General features: G+C 37.3%; 1 protein-coding gene across 2 annotated transcripts in view; it reads right to left on the reverse strand.

The window, feature by feature from the left end:
- The window catches only part of CACNA2D3 (calcium voltage-gated channel auxiliary subunit alpha2delta 3), a 491,034-nt gene that overhangs the window by 341,578 nt on the left and 125,386 nt on the right, over positions 1–24,070 (reverse strand). For both annotated transcript variants that reach the window (XR_010373325.1, XM_064453883.1), the window contains exon 4: positions 290–349. Coding sequence is in view for 1 of the 2 variants with exons in the window: in XM_064453883.1 (XP_064309953.1) it covers positions 290–349 (60 nt within the window). In the remaining variant the exon portion in view is untranslated. The remainder of the gene's footprint in view (positions 1–289; positions 350–24,070) is intronic.

Here is a 24,070-nt window from a genome sequence, read left to right on the forward strand (position 1 = left end):
ACGCTGCTAATTACTGTGTTTAAAAATCGTGACCTAAGCAGACATGCAGGGAATTTAAATGAAATCTGTAAAAGAGTAAAATTCACCTGCTTGGTCTCCCAACATACAAACACTAAATGCGTAACCTGCCAAATACTAAACCACCCTTCATTAATTCCATTTTCTGTAATCAGCATCCTTCTATTACTCACACATTTGGCTCTCTACAGCAGTTCCTCAAGCAAGCTATTGTACAAATTATTATAGTATACTCTGATGATAAATACTTAAGAAAATAATTATTAATTACCTGTAAGTCAGCATCAAACTCATGTTTCAGGTAAGCATCTTCGGCAGCTTCAACAAGGCGCTGAAAAAAGAAAAAAGTTGTATTTTTAAAATAACAGATTACATCTTTAAATCCAAGTGCTTCTTCCAGTATAACAACAGGGTGGTTTGAGAATTGTGTAATTCATTGTCGCCACATGATACTTGGTACAATACTTCATAAAATAGAAATAAATGATCCAGATTAAAAAAAAAATAAATAAAGACCAAGTTTTTTAAATCCTCAGCATCTCAGTATCCATGATTGGTGGTACAAAACTCTCAAAACAGCTCAATTACTAATAAATAAGTAAAAAAGAAAATTTAAAAGGTCATTTTTTCCACTGCTTAGCACCCTGCAGCTCCCATTCCAATACTGTTTTTTGAAAGAGCATAAAATAAAGCAGTTTTTATGCTGGACCATATTTTGTGCATAGGAGCCCTTTTCAAATCTTTCTTAAAATTAAAATAGGAGGTATTTCCTAATAATGATCTTGTTTTCAACCATCTGAAATAAAAAGGAATTTCTAAATAACACATCAAATATAAAATTAGAAAAATAGAGATTAGATTTGTTTACTTAGCAGATTTGAAGTGTGCATACTACCTTAACATGGTGCATAATCACAAGATTTTTCTGCTATTACAGAAGTAATATTTACTGAGTGACAGCAATTCAGTAGTATTTTTTCCTCTTAATAATATTCAGATCTCCCTGTAGTAGTTATTGTCCCTTACCACTATGATCTGAAGGAAAAAAAGGGGTTGCACTAAAACATAGCTACTTGAAAAATTTAATTCAAATAGTGGTTTGATGCAGACATTCTCTTGTGAAAAGACATTATACCCTTGCTAAGGTTTTATTCAGGGCTCTTCATAGTTCTGAATATTTTAACTAAAGAAGTAACCCTTTATAGTTTGGTTTTTCATTTTGTTTGTTGGGTTTTTTTTTTCCATCTACCTGAATGTTCATAGGCATACAACCCAAATTAATCAAAGAATGATCTGTTACAGAATATTCAATATATTACTCTTATTTTCTTTGATCTATCAGGCACTGGTACACATGTATACTTCCAAATATTTTGTATCATGAAGCAAGTGAGTTACAGGCTCTCATTAATGATACACAGAGCAGACAGCTGTGCACACTTTTGCTTCCCTTTTCAGAACGGTATGCATTTCTATCAAGTTTTTGGGTATAAATCAAAATAGAGTCAGAATTCATTTTGATTGGTATACAATTTGAACTATAATGGAAACTGAACCAAGAAAAATATTTCTGGTTGCCAATGCAGAGTAAATGGTTCAACGGAAACCTGACAGTTTAAGGCAGAGCCTCGTTGGTTACAGGGAACATTTGTGTTCACCAAGGTCTGCAAAGCAGCAGCACGTCACAGCCTTTTCTCCCACATCTGTCTCATCACATCGCTTACCCACGGCACAGCACAAGCCTCACTAAACCCTCAATCTTCTGCTGGGCTTCTGCATCTTCCCTGCAGACTCCAGTGAGAAGGTTTTTCATACCTTTTTCCTTAGTGCAGCGTTACAGGTCTCAAAGATTAGATGAAAAACTGGAAGCACTACTGATGCCTAGGTTGATATAGAAAAGCAAGAAATAGAAGATGAAGTCCATGTTCCCAGAGCCCTGTGCTGTGTGTACATCCCTGTCATTTGACTGTTTCTACCTTTAAAAATCTTGTCCCATGTAAACACAGCTGGTCTTAAGCAAGCCCTTCGGACCTAAACTGGAACTGAACTGAAATGGTTCCAACCCTGGGCAAGTCAAACTAGAACTGAACTGAAAAAACATACTGTCTCACCTTCCCACATACATGGGTAAAAGAACCCAACAGTGAACGACACACTGCAACAGGCTACATGAGGGGAAGCCTTGAAAAAATGTTTCAAACAAAACAGTGAAGTTCCGTGGAATTGTTCCTACTGCACCTCTACTGTACGTATAGTAGTAAAAACAGACCTTGCAATATGAAAGATTATAAAACATTAACTTGACCCACAATTTTTTTTGCATTTAGAATTTAAAAAGAGAAGTAGCACAAACTATTCTGTGGCTGAAGCCTCGCAGCAACTGAAATAGATTCTTAAACTTTTGAACAATCTCAGAAGTCTAGCATGTTAGTGACCTGGCATTTTACAGATCTAGCCCTGATTTAAGTATGAAAAAGGCATTTTATGTAAAATAACTCTAAATCAATGCATTTCTGCAGATGTATACTTCTTTGTATTGAAACCCGTAGTTGCATTACTAGTCTGTGCACATCTAATACAAAAGATCATGACTCTGATGAGTCGGGGGGGGGGGGGGGGGGGGGGAGGGGGGGGAAGTGAAAGAAGGGTCAAAGAAATTTTTCATACAGAAATTAATACAGGGAAAAGAGAAACATGTTTTTCTTTCTCTGCTAAAATATTTACTTCACTGGAAGGAAAATTATTACAGTGTTTCAGGAGATACCAGTGCCTAGATATTAGTACCTAGTGAGGTAGAAAAAGAATTCATGGCTTCTTATATAGTTTGTATTGATCCAAATGTGTTTCAATTACATTTTTGCCTCAGTGAAATAAATTTAAACTAAGATTTATCCCATGTAAGAAATAGCTACAGAAGCATAAGGTGGGTAATGGTAGAAACACCTGGTAAGGAGAGCAGCTCAGAAATGAAAAGTACTGATGGATACTTTATTGATTCATTCATTAATATTTCAGTTTTTATATTCGTTCTTTAAAAAACAAAAAGTTACATACATTTCACCTTCATCCTCTACAGGTAACAGAACAACAAAAAAGCAAACAATCTACCAACAAATATTTTTCCTTGAAGACGTAGACACAAATACACAGGTACACTATGTGCTTCACCCGCACAAATCTAATAAAATTATGATTTTTGGTACACTGAATGTAGGCAACTCAAGTATATGCTGCATTTCTATGTAATAGTCCTTAACCACTGTTTGCTTTAAATATCTCAGCACCATTGTGAAGGAGACCATGACAAAGCTACAGAAAAAGTAAGCTCTAAATCCCCAAAATGACATATTACTGGATATACCCAGATTATATCAAAATGAAGAAATTGTATACAAATGTTTGGGAGGTTTTTTGTTGGGTTTTTGGAGGGGTTTTTTGGTTGGTTGTTTTGGGGTGTGTGTGTTGTTTTTTGGGTTTGTTCTTTGGTTGGTTGGGTTTTTTTTTTTAAAAAAAGAAAATGATCCCCAAAGGGATGAAGCATGATGGAAGACATTCCTTAACACTCTGGCGGCAAAAATATAAAAACCACATGTAATACTGTAATATTTTTATATTGAGGAAAAAAATAATGTTTAAAATATTTTAATGACTGAACAGTTATCTAGCAATGATTCTCACCATTAGCATGATTAGCTGTTTTTACTTAATAGTTTATAATGACACTCAATACAAATGCCAATATATTTTCATTTGAGTAAACATGCGCTAAAATCATTGCTGTAGCAAGTATATGCTTACCAAGATGTGGTTATCCTGAAGGGAATAGTGAGTTATCTATATGTATTTACATGGAATGAGTTATGAACACCGAGTGAGCACTGTCAGAGTTATACCATTTAAAGGTGTATATTTTAGGAGTACTTAGCTCTACACATGGAAAGGTGTTTGCATGTGCATGCCCAGACAAGTCAAAGGCAGCATATAATCTTTAGGAAAAGAATAATTTTCATCTTCTATGGCACAGTTCAGTTGAGGTTCCCCCAGTTAAGGAACAAATTCTTATAACTTTCCTAATATGTGTATGAGAAAGATTAACTGACTTATCCAGCATATCACAATGCAGCATGGATAAAAACAGGGCATGAACGAGGAGATGGAACAAATATCACACCCAATAAACCTCAAAACAGTCACCAAAAACATGATATCAATGCTTGGTATTTTTAGTAGAACTAATATCACAGATAACATAGAGAAGGTCAAGAGAAGAAAAAAAAAAAATGTTTGTGTCATCTCAATAACATTTTAAAAAATTACTGATTTACTTTTACAACTTCTTCTTTCATTACAGCTACTCACTAATCTATCTCTGAATAGGATAACTTTCTTGACAAATGGTATTTTAATTTCAGTGAACTGATATTCCCAGATAAATTCTCATTCAAGTCAGGTTGTTATAGAGATAGCAAAGGAAAGGTGAATGAAACAGAATGGATGAAGGGGAAACGGAATCGAACAGAAAGTAAGGGGAAAATGGAACAGATGGATAGAAAGGTGAAAATAAATGAAGAAGAAAAATAAGAGTTTCAAGGAACATCATTCAAACATCTGAAGCATAGGGTGCCCATCTTAGCTTCTGGGATGACCTTTACTTTTTCCATGTGCCTTGTAAGTTTTCAGTTTATGTTTCAATGATTAGTCTTCATTAGAACCCCTATTTGAAGTTAGATTAAATAAATTCATAAGCATAACGAAGTTTGAAACAGTTTCTGAACTCCTGAGCTGCAGAGGGTCACTAACCTTTAACCATAAATGCTAACTGAAGTTGTTTCTCTCTCTCTTCAGCTATCAAACTTGAAGCAGCACATTTATATTTCATTGTTTCCTTTCTATTTTTATAAGATAAACCAACTGATACACATAAAACCAGAAATGTTGCTAGAAATTGCTCTTCTCCAAACCAAACTGCTACAAATTTCAAAAAGAGATAGAAGACTGCTCTACCTTAATTATAACTAGTACCAACTAGGTTCCGATATTATCTCACTCTATAACATTAATAGTTTATATTCCATAAGATCAATAAGATAAAATCTAATTTCAAAATAGCAGAAAAAAAAATCCATATTGCGATGTACTTAAACAGAAAATGAAAGATCTACCCTCTCAATTGTAGATGCTCCTTCTTTATTGTCTCATGCCTCACTACTACAAAAATAACCAAGAACAGCTTCAGTTCTGTCAGTTAAAAAATGTGAGCTTGTCAGTAGCCTTTCTACTAACATATTCTTCCCAAACTCACTAGACTCTGCCTTAACACTTCTTTCAGTACATTATGTGAATCTTGCCAGTTTGAGCAGTTACCTCCGTATTGTCCTGAGCAATGCAGAGTTATCATTTTAGGTCCATGGGAATTTCATCGAGAGGACGCCCAACAAGGGCCACCTATTCTGACCCTGCTCTGAGCAGTGGGATATCATAGTCACCAAAAAAAAAAAAAAAAAAAGTGTAGATAAACTGTAGGAGGCCGTTAAATCCTAGCCGCTGAATGCATTGAACCAACAGAAAAATATAGCCCTGCACCCAAACACACTTTCTTCCATATTTTGGAGCAAGTTTTCTGGTATATTACCAAGCAAAACCCAGCAGTATTCTGTGAACAGAAAATACTTACAACTACCAGTAATTACCCTTCTTCAGGTGAAACACTCAGTGCAGTTCTAATAACCTTACTATTGATTCGAACATCTAATTTCCAATCAAGATGTATAGTAATTGAGCTGTGAACATGCCAAAAGTATTTCCGAAAGTGAAGCCAGACAACTCTAAAACATAGTTCAGCAGTTGAGTATATTCCTGGGAGAGAAACGAGAACTTGCGTTTCAATCGTCAGAGCAATTTTCTTCACTGGCTTCTCCACGAGAAGCCTATGCTGTGCATGTGGGACCACTCAGTAACAGATTAACAAACTTTAAAAACATTACCCAGGTACATTCTTATTAATTTTGGGGGGTTCATTTCAGAAGTGAAAAAGCCATTTCCTTTCCAGGAAACCTGTAAGGCTGCAGGTGCTTTGAAAACTTCTGAGAAGGTTGGGCTAGTTTGGGAAAGAACAAGATTTATTAGCATTAAGTGAGCTTAGGTAATATCCTGGCATGGGTGGTAAATCTGCCACAATTCATCTTTACTTCCATTAAAGTTCTGGGGTTTGCTTCTTTCACAGTTCATTTAGTGAAGAAGGTAAAGAAGCCAACAAAGAATCACAGAATCACAGAACGGTAGGGGTTGGAAGGGACCCCTGGAGAACATCTCGTCCAACCCCCCTGCATGAGCAGGCACACCTAGAGCAGGAGCACAGGAGCTCATCCAGGTGGGTTTTGAATGTCTCCAGGGAAGGAGACTCCACAACCTCCCTGGGCAGCCTGTTCCACTGCTTTGTCACCCTCACAGGAAAGAAGTTTTATCTCATATTTAGTTGGAACTTCCTATGTTCCAAATTGTGCCCATTGCCCCTTGTCCTGTCATTGGGCACTATTGTAAAGAGCCTAGTCCCATCATCCTGACACCCATCCTTCAGATATTTGTAGGTATTGGTGAGATCCCCCCTCAGTCTTCTCCAGGCTGAACAAACCCAAGCCTCTCAGACTTTCCTCACAAGGGAGATGCTCCAGTCCCCTGATCATCTTCATAGCTCTCTGCTAGACTTGCTCAAGCAGTTCCACATCCGTCTTAAACTGGGGGGGCCTAAAACTGGACACAGTACTCCAAATGCAGTCTCACTAGGGCAGACTAGAGGGGGAGGATAACCTCTCTCGATCTGCTGGCCACACTCGTTTTAATGCACCCCAGGATACCGTTGGCCTTCTTGGCCACAAGGGCACATTGTTGGCTCATGGTCAGCTTGTTGTCCACCAGCACTCCAAGGTCCTCAAGAGAGCTGCTTTCCAGTAGTTCAGCCCCCAGCCTGTACTGGTGCATGGGGTTGTTCCTCCCCAGGTGCAGGACCTTGCACGTGCTCTTGTTGAATTTCATGAGGTTCCCCTCGGCCCAGCTCTCCAGCCTGTCCAGGTCTCGTTGGATGGCAGCACAGCCTTCTGGTGTATCAGCCACTCCTCCCAGCTTGGTAATCATCAGCAAACTTGCTGAGGTTACACTCTATCCCATCATCCAGGTTATTGATGAATATATTAAATATTTGATGTTGTTCATCAGCATCCTTATTACTTTCTATGCTTGAAAACCATACCATACATGGCAATGAATGCACCAATGTGCAAACAGGCCTCTCAGTCTCACTACTTTATTGCAAATAGCTTTGCACATTAGCTGTAACCAACAGAGAAGCAGTGTAGATATCAGAGTAATGCTGACCTTGGAGGAATATTTGCTACCATCAGAACCATGTAAGCTTTTAGACAGGCCAATGACAACACACTTGCATTTTGCCTGTTTTCAACCTTGAGGATGCGGAACGGGGGGGAACATGGACAGTTTTTTCAGAAAGCTCAGCAGCATATCTTATTTCCCTCTCTGTTCTCCTCAGCTACGCAGTATTTTCTAGGAAATTCTATCACTGAAATTGCTGTTGTTGTGGCTAAGGTGCACTGAAAATTATTTAGCTCCTGTTATCTTGATATTAAAGTTCCTAGTGCTTGTAACTTAAGACAGATATCAATCTTGCAACTAACGTCATACAAAAAAAAATGCCTGCTGTATGACTACTATCAAATTCCCCTACAGCTTACTAGGCGTTGCTCAGTCACAGTAAGTACTGCATCAAAGCACAGTCAAAGCACAAATTATAAATAAAAGATAAAAATAAATTAACAGCCTAGCAATTATTGTAAATAACTTCAATTATCCACTTATATTCATTCAAGACTGGCAGATTTTCAGGTTGATCGCTGTCAGAGTGCTAGCTGGATTTTTGAAGCTACATAAAGACTTCAGCTTGGCAAAGAGCTGGACAAACAGAAATGAAACTGTAAAGGGATTAAAGTACATGAAACTTGCACATTGCGTAACAGTGGCTAAGACAATCCTGGAGTAATTAGATGCATTTCTAACTTAACTAGGTCAACACCATATTTAGTCATGGCATGTGGAGATTGCCATGGCATGGAAGGAAGACTGCAGATGAAGAAGGTAACACATTTGTCTTCTAGAGTTCTGCTGTGCTCAAGGCTGCCCAAAGCCAATATATCAGATACAAAATATGCATATTATCAAATCTGGTCCTACCATGTTATTATGTCTACCACAGAGCAGAAAGAAATGATGTGCCAAGAAAGGTTTTATTCCATACTTCTAACTCCATATGTCCCAGCTATCAAGGAAATCATTTCAACTGCAGACACAACTTAAAGCTGTTTCAGGGCTATTTAAAATGTGATTTGCCTGCCTGGGGTACAGCAGCAACCAGGTCCTTCAGCCACCTCTCCTACCTCAGGGCCAAAAGACAGGTTCTTCAGCATTTCACACCAATCATGTCTTCACCCAAGGTTGGGTAATTGTCTGGAAATGCTTTTATGTATCTTTTCAATTCCACTTGCAACACAGCAAGACAATTTGTAGTTTTGCTTTCAATGAATAATTCACAACTGGTGCATTGCTCTTTTCCACATAAATTTAAAAATCTGTTTACAATGTCACTTTGTTAAACACCTCCCAAAACCAAGGGAAGCTGTTCTGTGTAGGCATCAAAATATCCACCTGTGTACACATACATTTATATATATTTTATTCAATCCTAACCTGTAAGTATCATTATGATCCTTATTCCTGTCCCCTGTACTGAAAAATCACCAGATTAAAACATCAGATTTATTGATCTTTTTCACACCCTTAAGCTACCATAAGTTACACACGTTACGTGACTGTCACAATCACTATCCTGTTTGGATAATGCCAGACTGCCTTTCTGCATTTGAGTATAGTAAAGGACTTACACAATGTCCGAGCAAAAATAGTTTGTCCTCAGCTCTGACAGCTCTCAACACCATTGCTGGATGCTTTGCAGAAATTGATGAAGATTTGGGATAACTGTTTTCATGTAAGTTCATTTAATGCAAAATTCTCCACTAGTAGGATTTGTCTCACCTAACCTCAGTTATTTCAAGGTCAATCATCTCTCTACACAAGTTAACTAAACATCCTTCATATATAGAGACAGAAAACTCCAAAGGCACTGCTTGTCCCATTCTAAAATAGCTAATAAGACACTAGGAAGAACTTTGGAGCTTTTCCTTCACTCTTTTCTTCATTAGAAGTTTAACTTTATATGAATTAAGTTAAGGGAGATGAATCCCACACCATATGTGCAACATAAATGAGCTAAAGAGAAATGCAAATATCCCATGCTCACTCAATAGGGGAAAGGAGTCTTGAGGCAACACTTTGTCCTGACAGCAGTCCTGGGACTAGTTGAGGTGTTTCTGTTCTGTTTGCACTTATAAGCACCAAGTGAAACCAGCTGCCTTTGCTTTGTTCCCTCCCTCAGCTTTTTCCTCACCTCTGCACTAAGGTTCAATCCCCCAAGTAAATTCAAAAATCAGCTTGCAATTTGTAGTCCAGTTCAACAAAATCATCTATGATATACTGTCCCTTCTTCCAGTTTCCAACCAGATTACTATCACACAGCAACAGCAAAAAAAACCCTCAAGATTTATTACTCAAAACAAAGGTCAGTTCCAGAGTTTGCAGGAACTTATTTCTGTTGCTTAGCCTGGCACTCAATCACAAGACACTGAGCCTTGTCTTTGTTTTCAAACCAAGCCACAAAAACAGTAGGCATTACTATCTCTCAAGTGAAGTCAATTGGACTGTTGGTTTTTACTTTCCACAGGGTCAGGATTTCAGTTGCTGACAGACTAAATTAAAGGGGAACTTTAAAAAAAATAATAATTTTGAACTCTGAGTTTTCCACTAAAACCTTCCCAACTCCCTATTGCAAGTGGAATTCTCTAAGCTAGATATTGAGGCAATTAGTGTATTATTGCAAAGATGTGAAGAAAGAAGTACTTCATGAAGCAAGGGGGTGGTGTCTCTTCAATACATTCAGCCAGTTTAAAACAGGGATACAGTGAAGATACTGTAGAAAATATTCCCTCTCTCACAGTAACTGTACTGAGAATTTAAACAAATCAGTACTGGCATTGTTGTATTTGTACATTTTTATAAAAAAAACATTACGCTAAACAGTTGAAACACTATTATGGAAGCAAAGCCAAATTAAGCTAGGAAATGCCAAAATGAAGTTACCTCTGACTTCAATCCCCAGTATTATAGTATCATTTTGTCCATACAATTTTGCTTGGTTAGAACACTGAAAAATACCGTCTAAGACCTTTGCAGTCCTCTCTAACAGAGTGATGGCAGTTGGTATCCATTTCTATATGTATCAGTAATTAATTTTGCAAGCATTCACCCAAGACTTAGAAATCTAGTGTTACATCTCAGGTTATACAGTTACTATTCTTTGGCCCACTTCAAATCTGCAGTGTACCCAATTCTGCCTTCAAACATAACAATGGTTTACTCCTGTTCCTTTCCTACCTGACCACTTCCCTAGACTTATTCCTATTTCTTTCTTACCTTTCTCTCCACTTCCTGAGCTCATTAAGCTCAGGTTGCCTGTCCCAAACTCCAACACTAAGGTTTTTCATGCTACCTTCCACCTCTTCTCTAGCATCTACCAATTCTTCCTCCTTCTTCATATCAGCCTTGGTGTCCACACTGCCAAGCATGTTCATGATCAGTCCTTTCCAGGCCCCTATCAATACCTCATTCCTCATTCTGCCAAGCTATATTTCCAATTTTCCCTATTCCCTGTACAATCTCATTGACCCCACCTAGACTACCTTGTACCACTTATATTTCTAAATCCCAGCACAGTTCAATCCCATTCTGCTGTCTCCTTAAAGCATCTCATTCTCCATTCTCAGTTCTTCTTGTGCCACTACCTTCCTCAGCTTCTCTTAAACCCATGAACAGACTCCTTTAACTGCTGACCCTTCCATTTTCCACTGTCCTAACATGAACACAGAGAGAGATGAGACAAAAAATCTCTCTCCTTAGGTCTCCTTAATCTCTCTCCTGGGCCTAGAAGGCACATGGATGCACTGACAGTGCCTCAGGAGAGAAAGACTTTGTTTCCCCTCCCTGCTGCTGGCTCAAGAGACTAATGACGCAATTGCAGCAAAGTCTTGCTCAACCTTGTACTGAAAAATCACAGTGCAAAGAATTTTCGAAGATTTCACTTACAGGCAGTTTTGCTCTGATACATTTCTAATAGCCATATGCTTCTATGTGCAGAGTTTCCAAATGGTAACAACTTGATCCAGCTGGAACAGATTTTCAAAGAAAACCTTGCGTCAAGGCCACATCCCTGCCAACTTCAAGAGCTGGTTCCCAAGCAGAGGAGTGCTATAAAGTCTTAATGAAAAGAACATCAGTATTATTTTTAAAAGAGTAAACCAATTAATTTCCCCCTAGTTTTTTTTCTTGGAAACAGCTTAAGTTCAAAGATAAAATTCCAAGCTTTTTTGGTCTCCTGGACTGTCCTTCATCATTCTGAAGACTTGATTGCTGTTGAAGATGCTGGAATTAATTACAAAAGCAACTTTCAGACTAAGTGATAATTTAGTCTTTTCATAATTTTGTATATTCTGGCAGGTGTAGTAAGAAAAAGAAAAAAGGCTACACTGAAACTCTCTGGTCACACATTTATCTAACTGATTAATCCTGGGATCTTATGTTCATACTTAGTAACTAGACATTGGTTCCAGTCCTAGTATCCTGGAAGGGTTTTCTGGTACACTATGAATTAATGCTGAAGGAATAATATAGGGGCATCACTTTTCCAAAATCATGCTCATATACAGACTTACAAGCCTATATATAGGGGAAGACTCCATTCCATCTATCCTTTTCAATACATCTTTTTGTAATAATAGTCAATATTTTTTCTCTATCCCAAGAACAATATTAAACTGTCCTTGTAATTAAAGGAACATTTGCAAATTCCCAAACCCAAAGGAAAGACTGCATTGCATAGTCAAAACTTTATCTGCTTTACTTTGTAAAGGTAATGAGTTCATATCCAGTGGGTGTTTGTTTTTTATTAAGAAAAGTCTTGTAACTTGTATTCTACCGGTAATAATATATTGCTATACTTTCACCTCTTAATTAGTTTTTACCAACGGAAGCATTCAGCATTTAATTATCATATGTAGGTTTATTTGGAAAATGAAGTAAAATATGCAACACAGCACCTCATTTCCATTAAGTTTGACACACCTCTAGGTTTTGCTATGACCTAGGGAACTCATTTCATAGAATACTCCCATTTTTCCTAATAACTTTTCCTATTGACTCTTAAAGTACTTCTAAAATGCACTTGGGGAGCAATATCAGTCTTCACATAGCTAACTAACACCTGCAGGTTCAAAAAGTGACAACCAAATACCTTCTGTTTACAGAGGCAGAGAGTAAATGTTAACAATAGTTTTCCACCTATTTTGGATTATAGGAGAATAATGAACCACCCCATGCTGCTGGCAAAGCTTCCTCTATTGGCTGAATGACTCCCTCACCCACCACCACAGGCTTTTCAGCCATACCTTCATGTTCATCTACAATCAGTGAATGTTCTCCAATCTTCAAAGTCCTAACAAGGACAAAACCACCAAGGTCATTAATGTGGCTACAGGCAGTTTTAACTCCCAGTCAACTCTGATATTGAGAAACATACGCAAAACACTTTTTTCCTAACAAACCCTAAAAGCCCTAAAGACCTGTAACTGTTGATGCTCCTTTCCTTCTCTGTTTTTCCAACCTAAAACCCACACGCTAGTGTAGGAGAGTCACAAAAATGAGAAACACAAAGGGGAGAGGAAGATCCAAGCTAGCTCTCTGGTTCCATAATGAGGTAGATTTCCCATCAGTTAAATCCTTATTCCATGAAGCTGCCTTCACTTCACAGGCTGAAGCCTCTGTGAACACCTTGACTTTGCACACTCCAATAAATCTATACCTGGCACAGGCAATAGCATGACCAAAGCCAGATATGAGAATGGGTGACAGTTCATCCACACCAGGATTTGTGAGGTGGTAGCAGAAGACTGTCTTAAGCAAACCCACAGGGCAAACCTTAGACGATACCTTCGTGTAACCCCACTGACGCCAGTGAAAGGGGTTTATGATAGACCTAATGTATTTGTGCAATGTTAGAATCTGAAATGTCTCATCCATTGGTAATTAAATTTGTTGGACAATCTCTTTTAAAGACTTATGTATTAGGCTTGGCTTTTAAATAGTGTCTTTCATGCCCTCTTAGCAGTTACAACCCATTCCAGAGTAATAAAATGAATAAAGTGATTTGCAGTTTCTGTCATGAAAAATATGTAATACTAATGAAATGAAGATTAAATTAAATATATTTTCTACAACAAAAACATTATAATTACCGTTTTTACTACACCGGGATACAAAGATGAGTCAAATATGCTCAGTAATTAGGCTTTCATCATAGACCCTTGAAAAAATAAACACAATTAAAATGAAGAATACTTCTGAGTAACACTAAAATGGTTCAGAATAAGTCCTCACCAACTGGATTTTTTCCATTTCTAATACATGACACAGTCCATATAAACTATATAAGACCTCAATTATATAAGTAGCAATAAATAGTAACACAAATTACAAAAAAAGACAGAGCAATGACTTTTTGCATCAGAAATTTTCTCAGTGGTCTACTGTAACTATTGGTAGAAGATCTAAAATAAAAATTGACTGAAAAGCCTTCGGAGAAAGATTCAGTGTAATTATAGAGAGAGTGTACAGAGATAGTGCATATATAATAAACACAAATATTTATAAAAGAAATTACAGTTCAGTTTACACTCTTCTTTCCATGGTTCTGTACAATCTTCAATTGCTTATGAGCAATTTGCCTGCCACACCTTGAATTCAAAGTATTACACTGGTAAGTTCTCCTAAAATTTCTGAGTTAAAAGTGAGGAGAACTAAGTGACAGAAGGTCATTAACAAATGTTGGCAAGTTACTAACTTTCCCAAGCTTTCTAGACTACTCAGAAATTTCCTGAACTAATTAAAAGAAACCCTTGCTTTTGTACAGGTCTAACAATCCCCTACCAAAAAGCTTATTCAAGCCACACAACCTGCTTGCCCAGAGAGCAGACAGGCATCTTTTCAGCATTTTACTCTCTGTGAGGAGGTTCCAGCACAATGTTACTTGAGTGCAGAAGATTTTTCCAACTTTTGCTCTTCCTTGATCAGTTCTTAAAGAAATAGGGTTTTTTTTGCATTCGAAGCCCACCCATGGTCACTGTGTCACAGCAGGGCTGCTGCAAGTGGTCTGGAAGGAGCAGGGTTTGATGCAGACACTGTGCCACTGGGTAAGGTACAACAGAGCTGTCTGGGGCCTCAATGAGGCAGCAAGTGATATAGATACATGCCGTCAGCTGTGACTGCTGCACAAATGTGGTGTATACAGTTGTTTATGATATCACTGCCCTGAACTCTCCCCAGAAACATGCTGCAAGTTTTACCCATAACCATAACAACAATAACAATTTCATATCAAATTTTAGTTACTTTCTAGTCAATGGTTTAGTATAGTATTTTAGCCTTTCAAGTGTCTGTATTGATATGATAGAGGTAGTTAAATATGATTACAAGTTTAGAGTCTTTCTAAACCAAATAAAATCTTTTTTCTTGACACCATCTCCAATAATAATAATAATAAAAAAACACCACAAAAGAACTACTATTTAAAACACAAAGTATACCACCAAAATTTTTGCAGGTCTTTAGCAAAGGCTATAATTTACCAACAAATACTTTTTTTTTTTTACACTAATGACGTGTACTTTTCTGGGATCTGCCTGAATAATTGGAAAGCAAAATCAACTACCGTACCATGAATTTTTATATAAGTGGATTGTTTCTATGCATTTCATCGTGTTGACTGATGAACACAGCAACCTACTGATCTAATGTGCCAGATCCTAATAACATCTCCAAAACCTGAAATACTTAAAGTGCTAACTGAATCTGAAACATAAGTAGTACTTGATCATTAGCAGTCTACTTGTGAAGTGCTCTTTCCCCATCACTGCTCTCTTCCAAGCCTTGTTATTTAACATTCCACTGTCAAAATAAAATATAACTATAGCTCTGTCACCCTTAAACTTTCAAATACAGTTTTTTTTCCTTCTATGTCTACCTAACAAGTAATTTTTATTATCTAGTGTAACTAGAAATAAATTATGGTGGCTGTACATAACATTTTCTAGACAGCAGAGAATTTTGGGGACAAAGACTGCCACCTTTTGGCCATAGTCTATAACAGAAAAATGCCTTCTTATGCAAATTAATACTGTTCTAGTAAACATTTTTATTTTATTATTTTAGCAACTTATAGCAACAAACTGAAGAACAAAACATAGGTTTCAACTGAAACCAATCTGAGAAAAAAAAACCCTACCTTTAGGATTGCTATATACAAGGTTTCTTAGCATAAATCAGAAGAATTAGAGGGGTTTTTTTCTGGAGGGCACTATGAGTAGATAGCCCTGGCACACAGTGTTGGCTATTACACAGGAAAACTAATTTGTTTAAAGATAAGAAGATGAAGGAAGGCACATATGAATTCTTTTATGCACAGTTTTCTTTTCCATGCAGCATGGACTTCACCTTTGAGTAGGTCTGCTCTATGCGTTAAATCAGAAGACCTAAAGAAAAATTATTAAACAATTAATAATTATATCATAATACAAATAGTATATTGTGAAATCTAACTCTGGTATTTCCTATATTTTCTGTGCTTGATCTTGGAAACAGTGATTTTCATTTGGGTTTTTGAGTGTGTTGGATTTTTTTTGTTTTGTTTTTGTTTTAATAGCTGAAATAAAGCAGCACGACAGTTACACTGGCATGGTCTCAACAGAAAGACCTTTATATCTGATAATGTATCTGATGGAAAAAAACATCAGGGGTGGCTGAATCACCAATCTGTGGACATATTTAAAAAGACTTGTAGATGTGGTGCTTAGGGACATGGTTTAGCGGTGGACTTCGTAGCATTAGGTTAACTGTTGGACTTGATGATCTTAAGGGTCTTTTCCAACCTAAATGATTTTATGATTCTGTATTTGTATTTTGCTATTGGAGCAAAGTAATTGTAATAGGAAAAGACTGGGCCAGCATCAGAAAGGGAAAGGACAAAATGGATTTCCTAGCCATTTGCTGTTGGCAGAGGAATGATCAGGAGTTACACTGCATTCTCACTAGAATTGTTTCATCATACTTAAAGACATGCACGTGAAGATACAGGTGTACCCTGAAATGACATTAGTACCATGGCTAAGCGTATCCTTATTACAAAGAAACTTCCAAAAAGTTATTGTCTGCGATCAAAAGAGCTTCAGGTGACCAACTTAACTCACAACTACAATCTCGATAGAGCAAGGCAAAAGACTTACTATAATAGAATCAATGCGCATTTGGATTCTTTCTGAGAAATGGAAAAAAAAATACAGGTCGAACTATCCTTTAGAGGTAACCGAAAACATGGACAGAAATTCCTGTGGAATAATTAGGAAACAGTTTGAGGCTTTAGAATAGTACAGAGGGGTCTCAGAAAATACTGATAGCAAATGAACAAAACATCCCATGTGTATGAAATATACTGAGACGTTCAAAAGAGCTAAGAAATACGGAGGACAGTGGAAGGGCCAAAAGAGAACAAGAGAGGGCCTGAGGAAAGTTCTAAAAGTTTGTAAGTCAGCAGTGTGAAAAAAAAATTCTTATTATTTTTATTTTCAGAAGATGATGTAGAAGCCAGAACTTGGATAGAACAGCACAGAAGATGAACTAAGATAGTACTAATGAAGCAAGACTAATTTGTAAGGATATCAATGTGTAGAAATCATACTAATAAGTTAAAGAATGAACACAGAAAAGCAGACATATTTTTTGTTAAAACAAATGCGATTATAGAAAGATCAAAGGAGTATTTTACTGAGCTCCTCAATGCTGAAATTCACAAAAGCAAACAACAATCAGCCTTTTTCCAGACAGCTGAGCCATTTGTAGAAGAATGAAATTGTGAAGAGCTTCAAGAGGCAATCAGAATACTGAGGAGTAACAAAAGCACCAGGTGTGAGTAATCTTGCCACTGAATTATCAAGAACAAAAGGGGAAAAGGAAGTCAAAGACTTTATAGGGCTATTTGGTTGATTTGAGTTTGAGGAAAATTTTCAAGCACAAAAAGTGAGAGATATGCTGTACTCCAGTTTTAAAACTTATAAAAAATTAATCTACTCATTTTACAGTAAACTAATCTGATATTGGAAAATAGCATTTGGAAGCTTTCTCTTAAAATGCTATTTTGAAAATTAGTTACATTAAACTAGCCTGTTAAATACATTTATCTTTTCTACAAATGTCAGGGATTTTTGGTTGCTTTTTTTTCTGTTGTTACTGTTGTTTTTAAATTTTATTAAACAGACATAATGTATTAAAATCAGGAACTTGAATAGAACTTTACTTCTGATTTTAAGAACTTAAATATCTTCACAATTAATAGCTCACCCCCTTTAAAGGCTAGCTGGATTGAAAACAAGTGACTAACCTCATGCCATATGGAATTTCATTGATTTAACAGAATTTCAGCAGTATACTTCTGCTTTTACTAGTGGGAAATATGAAAGCAGATGAAGGGTAGCAGAGTACAGCAGAGCCTACTACCTGTCTGGCACCATAACCATCCTGCACAGATGGAAGAGGGATATAGTACAGGCTTCCACATCACAAAATTCACAGCTCTTTGGAGCAGTATGACAGTACATACTGCTTAAAAAGTATTTTGCTACTGTCAGCAGGACTTCCATATGGGGACTGACATAATCCCAATGCATATATTACACCACTTGCTGAAGGATGTGCCATTTACAGTCTTCAAAAATCATATCCTGGTCAGACTTAATGTCTTTAATATCCTTCCCTTGATAGTTTTCAGCCAACTGAGGAAGTAAAGAAAAACTTTTTTTAGGACTCTTAAAGTCTAGTCATAGGGGTGTAGAACAGTATCACTATCTTGGCAGTCTCTGTATTTCTGTCGATGTTGAGTTTTTTGGGGTTGGTTTTGGGTTTTTTTTTTTGGTTGGTTGGTTGTGGGGTTTTTTTTTTTGTTGTTGTTGTTGTTGTTGATTTGGGGGGTTTTGGAGTCTTTTTGCACATGCTGCTTAGCCTGATTCTCCTGAGTTATCTAAGCCTCTCTTTTTCCAATGGGTGTTCGGACTGTTTTGAAAATGGTATTCAAATAAAAATATGTAAGATTTTCCCATGAATCTTTAAGATGTATGAATGATGGCTAAGTGATAAACCAATAAAACTTGCAAGGTCAATTTTATTACACAAACATGTAACAGACCACATAAATCATAATTAAACCCTCAGTTTTTGGAAGTTGTGATATTACTTTCTTCTTCAGACATTCAGTAGGATTTCTAAAAGCAGACACTGAAACCCAGAGATCTCCACTGATATGTCTAGAAAAATATTCCAGTTCCTCATTAACACAGTCAAAAAGCAAAACAACAAAAGATAAGGCCTTATACAGAACCATTAGGGTTTGAAAAGACCTCTAGGATAAAGTCCAACCATCAGCCCAAAAATACCATGACTCCTAAACCATGCCCTGAAGTGCCACATCTACAAGATTTTTTTAACACCTCCAGGGATGGCGACTCCACCACCTCTCTGGGCAGCTTTTTCAATGCCTGACCATTCTTTCAGTGAAGAGATTTTTCCTAATATCCAATCATAAACCTCCCCTGACACAGCTTGAAGCTGTTTCCTCTCATTCTATCACTAGTAACTTGGGAGAAGAGACAAACCCCCACCTCACTACAACCTCCTTTCAGGTAGTTGTAGAGAATGATAAGGTCTCCCCTCAGCCTCCTCTTCTCCAGGCTAAACAACCCCAGCTCCCTCAACCTCTCCTCACAAGACTGACTTTCCAGACCCTTCAACAGCTTCATTGCCCTTCCTTGAGCACACTCCAGCAACTCAATGTCCTTCTTGTAGTGAGGGCCCTAAAACTGAACACAGTATTTGGGGTGCGGCCTCACCAGTGCTGAGTACAGGGGCACGATCACTGCCCTGCTCCTGCTGGACACACTATTCCTGATACAAGCCAGGATTCTCTTGGCTGTCTTGGCCACCTGGGCACACTGCCGGCTCATGTTCAGCTGGCCGTCAACCAACACCCCCAAGCCTGTACTGTGGCATGGGGTTGTTGTGAGCAAAGTGCAGGACCCAGCACTTGGCTTTGTTAAACCTCATACAACTGACCTTGGCCCATCAATCCAGCCTGTCCAGATTCCTCTGCAGAGCCTTCCTACCCTCAGAGCAGATCAACACTCCCACCCAATTTGGTGTCATGTGCTAACTTACTGAGGGTGCACTCGATCCCCTCATCCAGATCACTGATAGTATTACATAGTAGTATAATAGTACAGTACTAGTAAGTACAGTAATACAACACTCCCATATATAAACATGGATATTGATATATTCATTCAGGTCACATATTGATACAAAGGTTGCGCTGACCACCATCACACTTAACTATCTCATGAAATAAGGTACATAGAAGAATAGCATAATGTCTTAGTTATACTTCACATACGTGTGCTGCATATATTAACTTTTAACACCTGCAAAAAAAAGCAATCACAGGAAATTACAACTCCAACCTGTTTGGCCCCCTATCCTGTTTATGTATGCATCATACAGAGATCTGCTTGATGACCTCCAAAGTAAGAAAGTTATTGTCCCAGAGTATTTTACCAGGCAGGTACTTTGCCTTTAATTCTGCTTTCTTGTTCTGTCAAAGTGAATCAGTGCAAAAAAAACCATCTTAAAAGAATGATTTTGAGGAAGATAACTGGATAGAACCTAATAGAAATCCCAATATGATAATATTGAACATAGTGACATTCTTATAAGCAGTTTCACTTCTATTTATGCAGACTATACTGGTTTGGGCTAGGTTCTCAAATAATTTTCATTGTGATACAGGCTTGTACTCTTTTTAAAATAATTTTATGTCCTTTTTAAAAGACTGTAGAAAAACTAAAGAAAAATTTACCACACTAAGTGGGTCAACATAGTAAAAATATTGTTTTGTTAATGACTCCCATCTCTATTTGCTTTATGTTTACGTTTTTTCTGATGACATGAAAGCATCAAAGGATATGCTAATGACAAGCCATAATGGCAGTGACGGATAACACTTTAAAAGTGAAATGCATAATTCTCTAATAACCTTGGTAGCATAGTCACCTTTCCTGAAACACACAGTGCAAAGCCACTCCTTTTGTATCACATTACTCAGCCTCAGAAATTAAGACACAAGCCTCAGGTTTTGGTCTTTTTTCTGGTTTGGTATTAATACATCTAGAGATAAAACTTATTTGGAAGTGCTGCTTTTCAAAATGGATAGTATTTTGTTTCAGGTTCAACCAAAAAAAGGATAATAAAAAAAAGGTACCTGTAACACAGTAAGACAGCTAATTGTTTTCTGCAAGTATACTCCTAAAGCTGCGCAAAAATATCTGTTCAGCCACCTTAAACTGCAGTGTTAAATTCTTGAGTTTTGTGTGGCAATTATTATGTTCAAATATTATTTATGCATAAAGATCAAACCTTGAAAAATTATGTGGTTTTCTCTGCAGAGATGTCTAACTATTTACATCCCCAAAGTAGTTTGGAATCATTCACTTCTCAGCTCATTTAACAGATTTTACACAGATTTCTTCCACCTCAATTAATATTGCCTAAAACATTACAAATTGTGAAATTCTTTCACATTAAAGAGAAAACAAATAATAGAAACATTTCTAACCAATCTATGTCTAACAACTTTCACCTTTATGTTATAGCATGAAACACTGCATTCTCTTTACATTTGGCAACCAGAAAGCACACTTTATTCAGTCTATTTTGCCTTTACACATTGCTGTATGCAAATGTTTTAAAAAGATTTTCCTTAAAATTTCAAATACAGAAGTCCTGTGCTTTCAAGCCATATATTAATACTATTACAGCAGAGATTTTTGAACGACTGCAAAAATAAGAACTTTACATACACTGACCAAGTTTTATTTAAAAAATAAAACAAACCACCCAAAACACAACAACAACACCACAACCAAACCAAACTACAAGGGATGTTAATAGGTAGCAAAATAACTTAATTTCAAATATGAATAGGCTCAAATTACACATTTCAAACTTCAGTCAAGATATTATACTACCTCTGACACCACACAGGTCTGTCAGAATGTTAAGTTCCAGCAGTACACTAGCCTCCCATTTGTCACAAGCACACCCTTTTCCTCTTCCCAAAAGACGACATATATGCAACAGTTTCTTTTTAATTTTATGGTATTACTTGAGTTGGTGTTGCTTTTTAGCTGTTACTTTTCACTCATTCATATGCTTTTCTTAACCTACACATTAACGGTGGAGAGAACAAGGAAAAAGGAATCTGCTTTGTACTGGAGTGGACAAAACGAAAATTTGAGGCTCTTTGCCATGCATTCCTGTTAGAGTTCATCCTACTCTTGTGAACGGTAAACCTACCTCTGCTGGCTTTTATTGTGGAAAGTTCCACCACACCACAGAAATTAAGCCATTAATGATGCTTTTCATACTGGAATTGCATATTCTTTCACATCCATTTTCAAATCTCCAATGGCAATTTTAAAGCTGTTTTTCCAGAGTCCCTGACTGTGGAATTCTCTCAGGGATCTCTCTGGAACAGTATCTGGCAGAACCCAGATTTCTCCATCCCAGGAGTTTAGAAGGCAAGTAGTAAGTGGTCAGCTACAGTACACATTCCTTCAAAAAGTTCAAATTCATCCTTTGTCCAAATCAGGATTTAGAAATTTGGGAACACCAGACAAAGCACCACTAAGAACCCCACTAGATCTGGGTTCAAGAGAATTAGTTTTCCTGCCTGAAAATTCAATCTGTTTCAGTCAAGTTGCCAGAATAAACTCCGTTATTTCATTCACATTGCCTACCAATCAAAAGTCCACTCAGGAAGGCCAAACATAAAATCATGTTCACAAAGATTATTGTGAATCTTTTATTTTTTAAAGGCTCTAAATTTATGTAAGGTTACATCAAAGGAATTTGCCTGTCTTGTTAGCAGACAGCTCTGTATAACCAGGATTGCACAGCTCCTGGACATGAGGGAGGCAGCATGCAATTGTCTGAGTATACAGACTGCCGCTAAGTCTTTTTTGAGAATTCTCTGTTCTTGGGGTTGTTTCACTTCATTCATTTTGGTTCCCTAAGGAGGTAACAAGTAAATAAATACATTAAGATTTCAGAGTATTTTCTATGAACTACCAGGATAAAATAATCATCTGCACAGATACTTGAACAGCACTGAGGGGAGCCAGTTCTGTCAGAGACATGGAAATCATTCCAATTTCAATTTCATGTCAAGTGCTAACAGAGGACTTCAGAGCAGGCGTCTGTGACCCAGCCAGCACTGCTCTGGTTTCAGAGCAATTTGTCTTCCATGGAGGCTCCCTTTCACAGTCACTTGTTGTAAATCTCTCATTCAGAATACAGGTTTAGGGACTTCATAGCCAATTAATTCTATCCTTTAGTCTGAGAGAAATATCAGAAACTTACTCTCTCTACAGCCTGTCTATGGATATAGGCAAACAGACCAAAATCAAACAAGCTCTTTCTTCAGGTAGCAGGCAAGGTGCACTGTGGAGAAGGAAGGTTTAGGAATAGTATGCCCTGCTCATTAAAATATAGGAAGATTAATATCTCAAGCACATCTTCTGTAGATGTATTAATGGAATTACCAGCAACCAGCTAAAGAGCAAGTGCAGAGACCTGTAGCTCCTTCCTGGGTGTAAGAGGGGTAATATCAGCCAGAGGAACTATAAAGATGTGAGGGACCACTGCTCACATGCCTCTCTTCACAGAAGGCAGCTGCCTAAGGAAAGCAGCATGTCTATGGGAGGGAATGCTAATTCTGGGCCGGTTTATTATCTGCTTGAAGTAATGAAATGAGCTAGGGTGACATTTCATCCTTGAGGTTTAAGGTTTATTTTCAAATCCAAAGAAAATAAAGCTCAGGGATCCTTGTGAAGTCAGACTGACAGATTTCACACAGCTTACCCCAAAATTAATAAATGCCTTGGTGGTATTTTTTCCTTCTTTTTTAATTAAGTGGTTTCCAGATAGAGTAGATCAGAGTTTTAAAATTAAAGGATACACCAAATCTTATTACTATTTTTGCTGTTCTACAACTCCAGTGAGAATTTTACCATTTCTAGAAGCTCTCTATATTCCTGCTTAGTTTTTCTCTTGTTCTGAGGCAAATTTGATGCCAATTCCAGAAGATGGGGAAAGTGCTATACAGAATTAATTTCAGCTGCAATTCCTACTTCAAAGTATCTCTTTGAAGGTAGTACATGAAGCAGATTTTATATTCTCAGAACATATGCATTACTGCATATCTACTTTTCCTGACAGTTTAAGTGAGACATTTAAATATTCTCTCTTGATTGCAGTATTCCACATTTCACCTAAGTCCCACAAAATCCTTTGCTGTCAACATTTCCCTGCTATATCACACAGTACCTATCATGACTCATTCTGAATTGCAAGGAACATCCACAGAGCAGAAATACTAGGTATGTCCTATGGCAAAAGTCCGATTAATTGCTAAAATGAGAAAAAGATCCAAAACACTGCCTGGGGATCACTTTGCAACACTATCTCTTACAATTGCCAAAGGCAAGTTTCTGGGGGAAAAAAGGTGCTTTAGGAACCCTTAAAACAATCAGTACAAAAGCTGCATATACATCAAAACTACAGAAAATGAAATAGCCCTCAAGTTTAAAAATGGAGCTTTACCGAAAACAAAAACAAAAGGCACAAGGCCAACTTTTGTAAAAAATTAAACTCGATTAAAAACTTGACA

Source organism: Phalacrocorax carbo, chromosome 6, assembly GCF_963921805.1.
Source record: "Phalacrocorax carbo chromosome 6, bPhaCar2.1, whole genome shotgun sequence".
Classification (NCBI taxonomy): domain Eukaryota; kingdom Metazoa; phylum Chordata; class Aves; order Suliformes; family Phalacrocoracidae; genus Phalacrocorax; species Phalacrocorax carbo.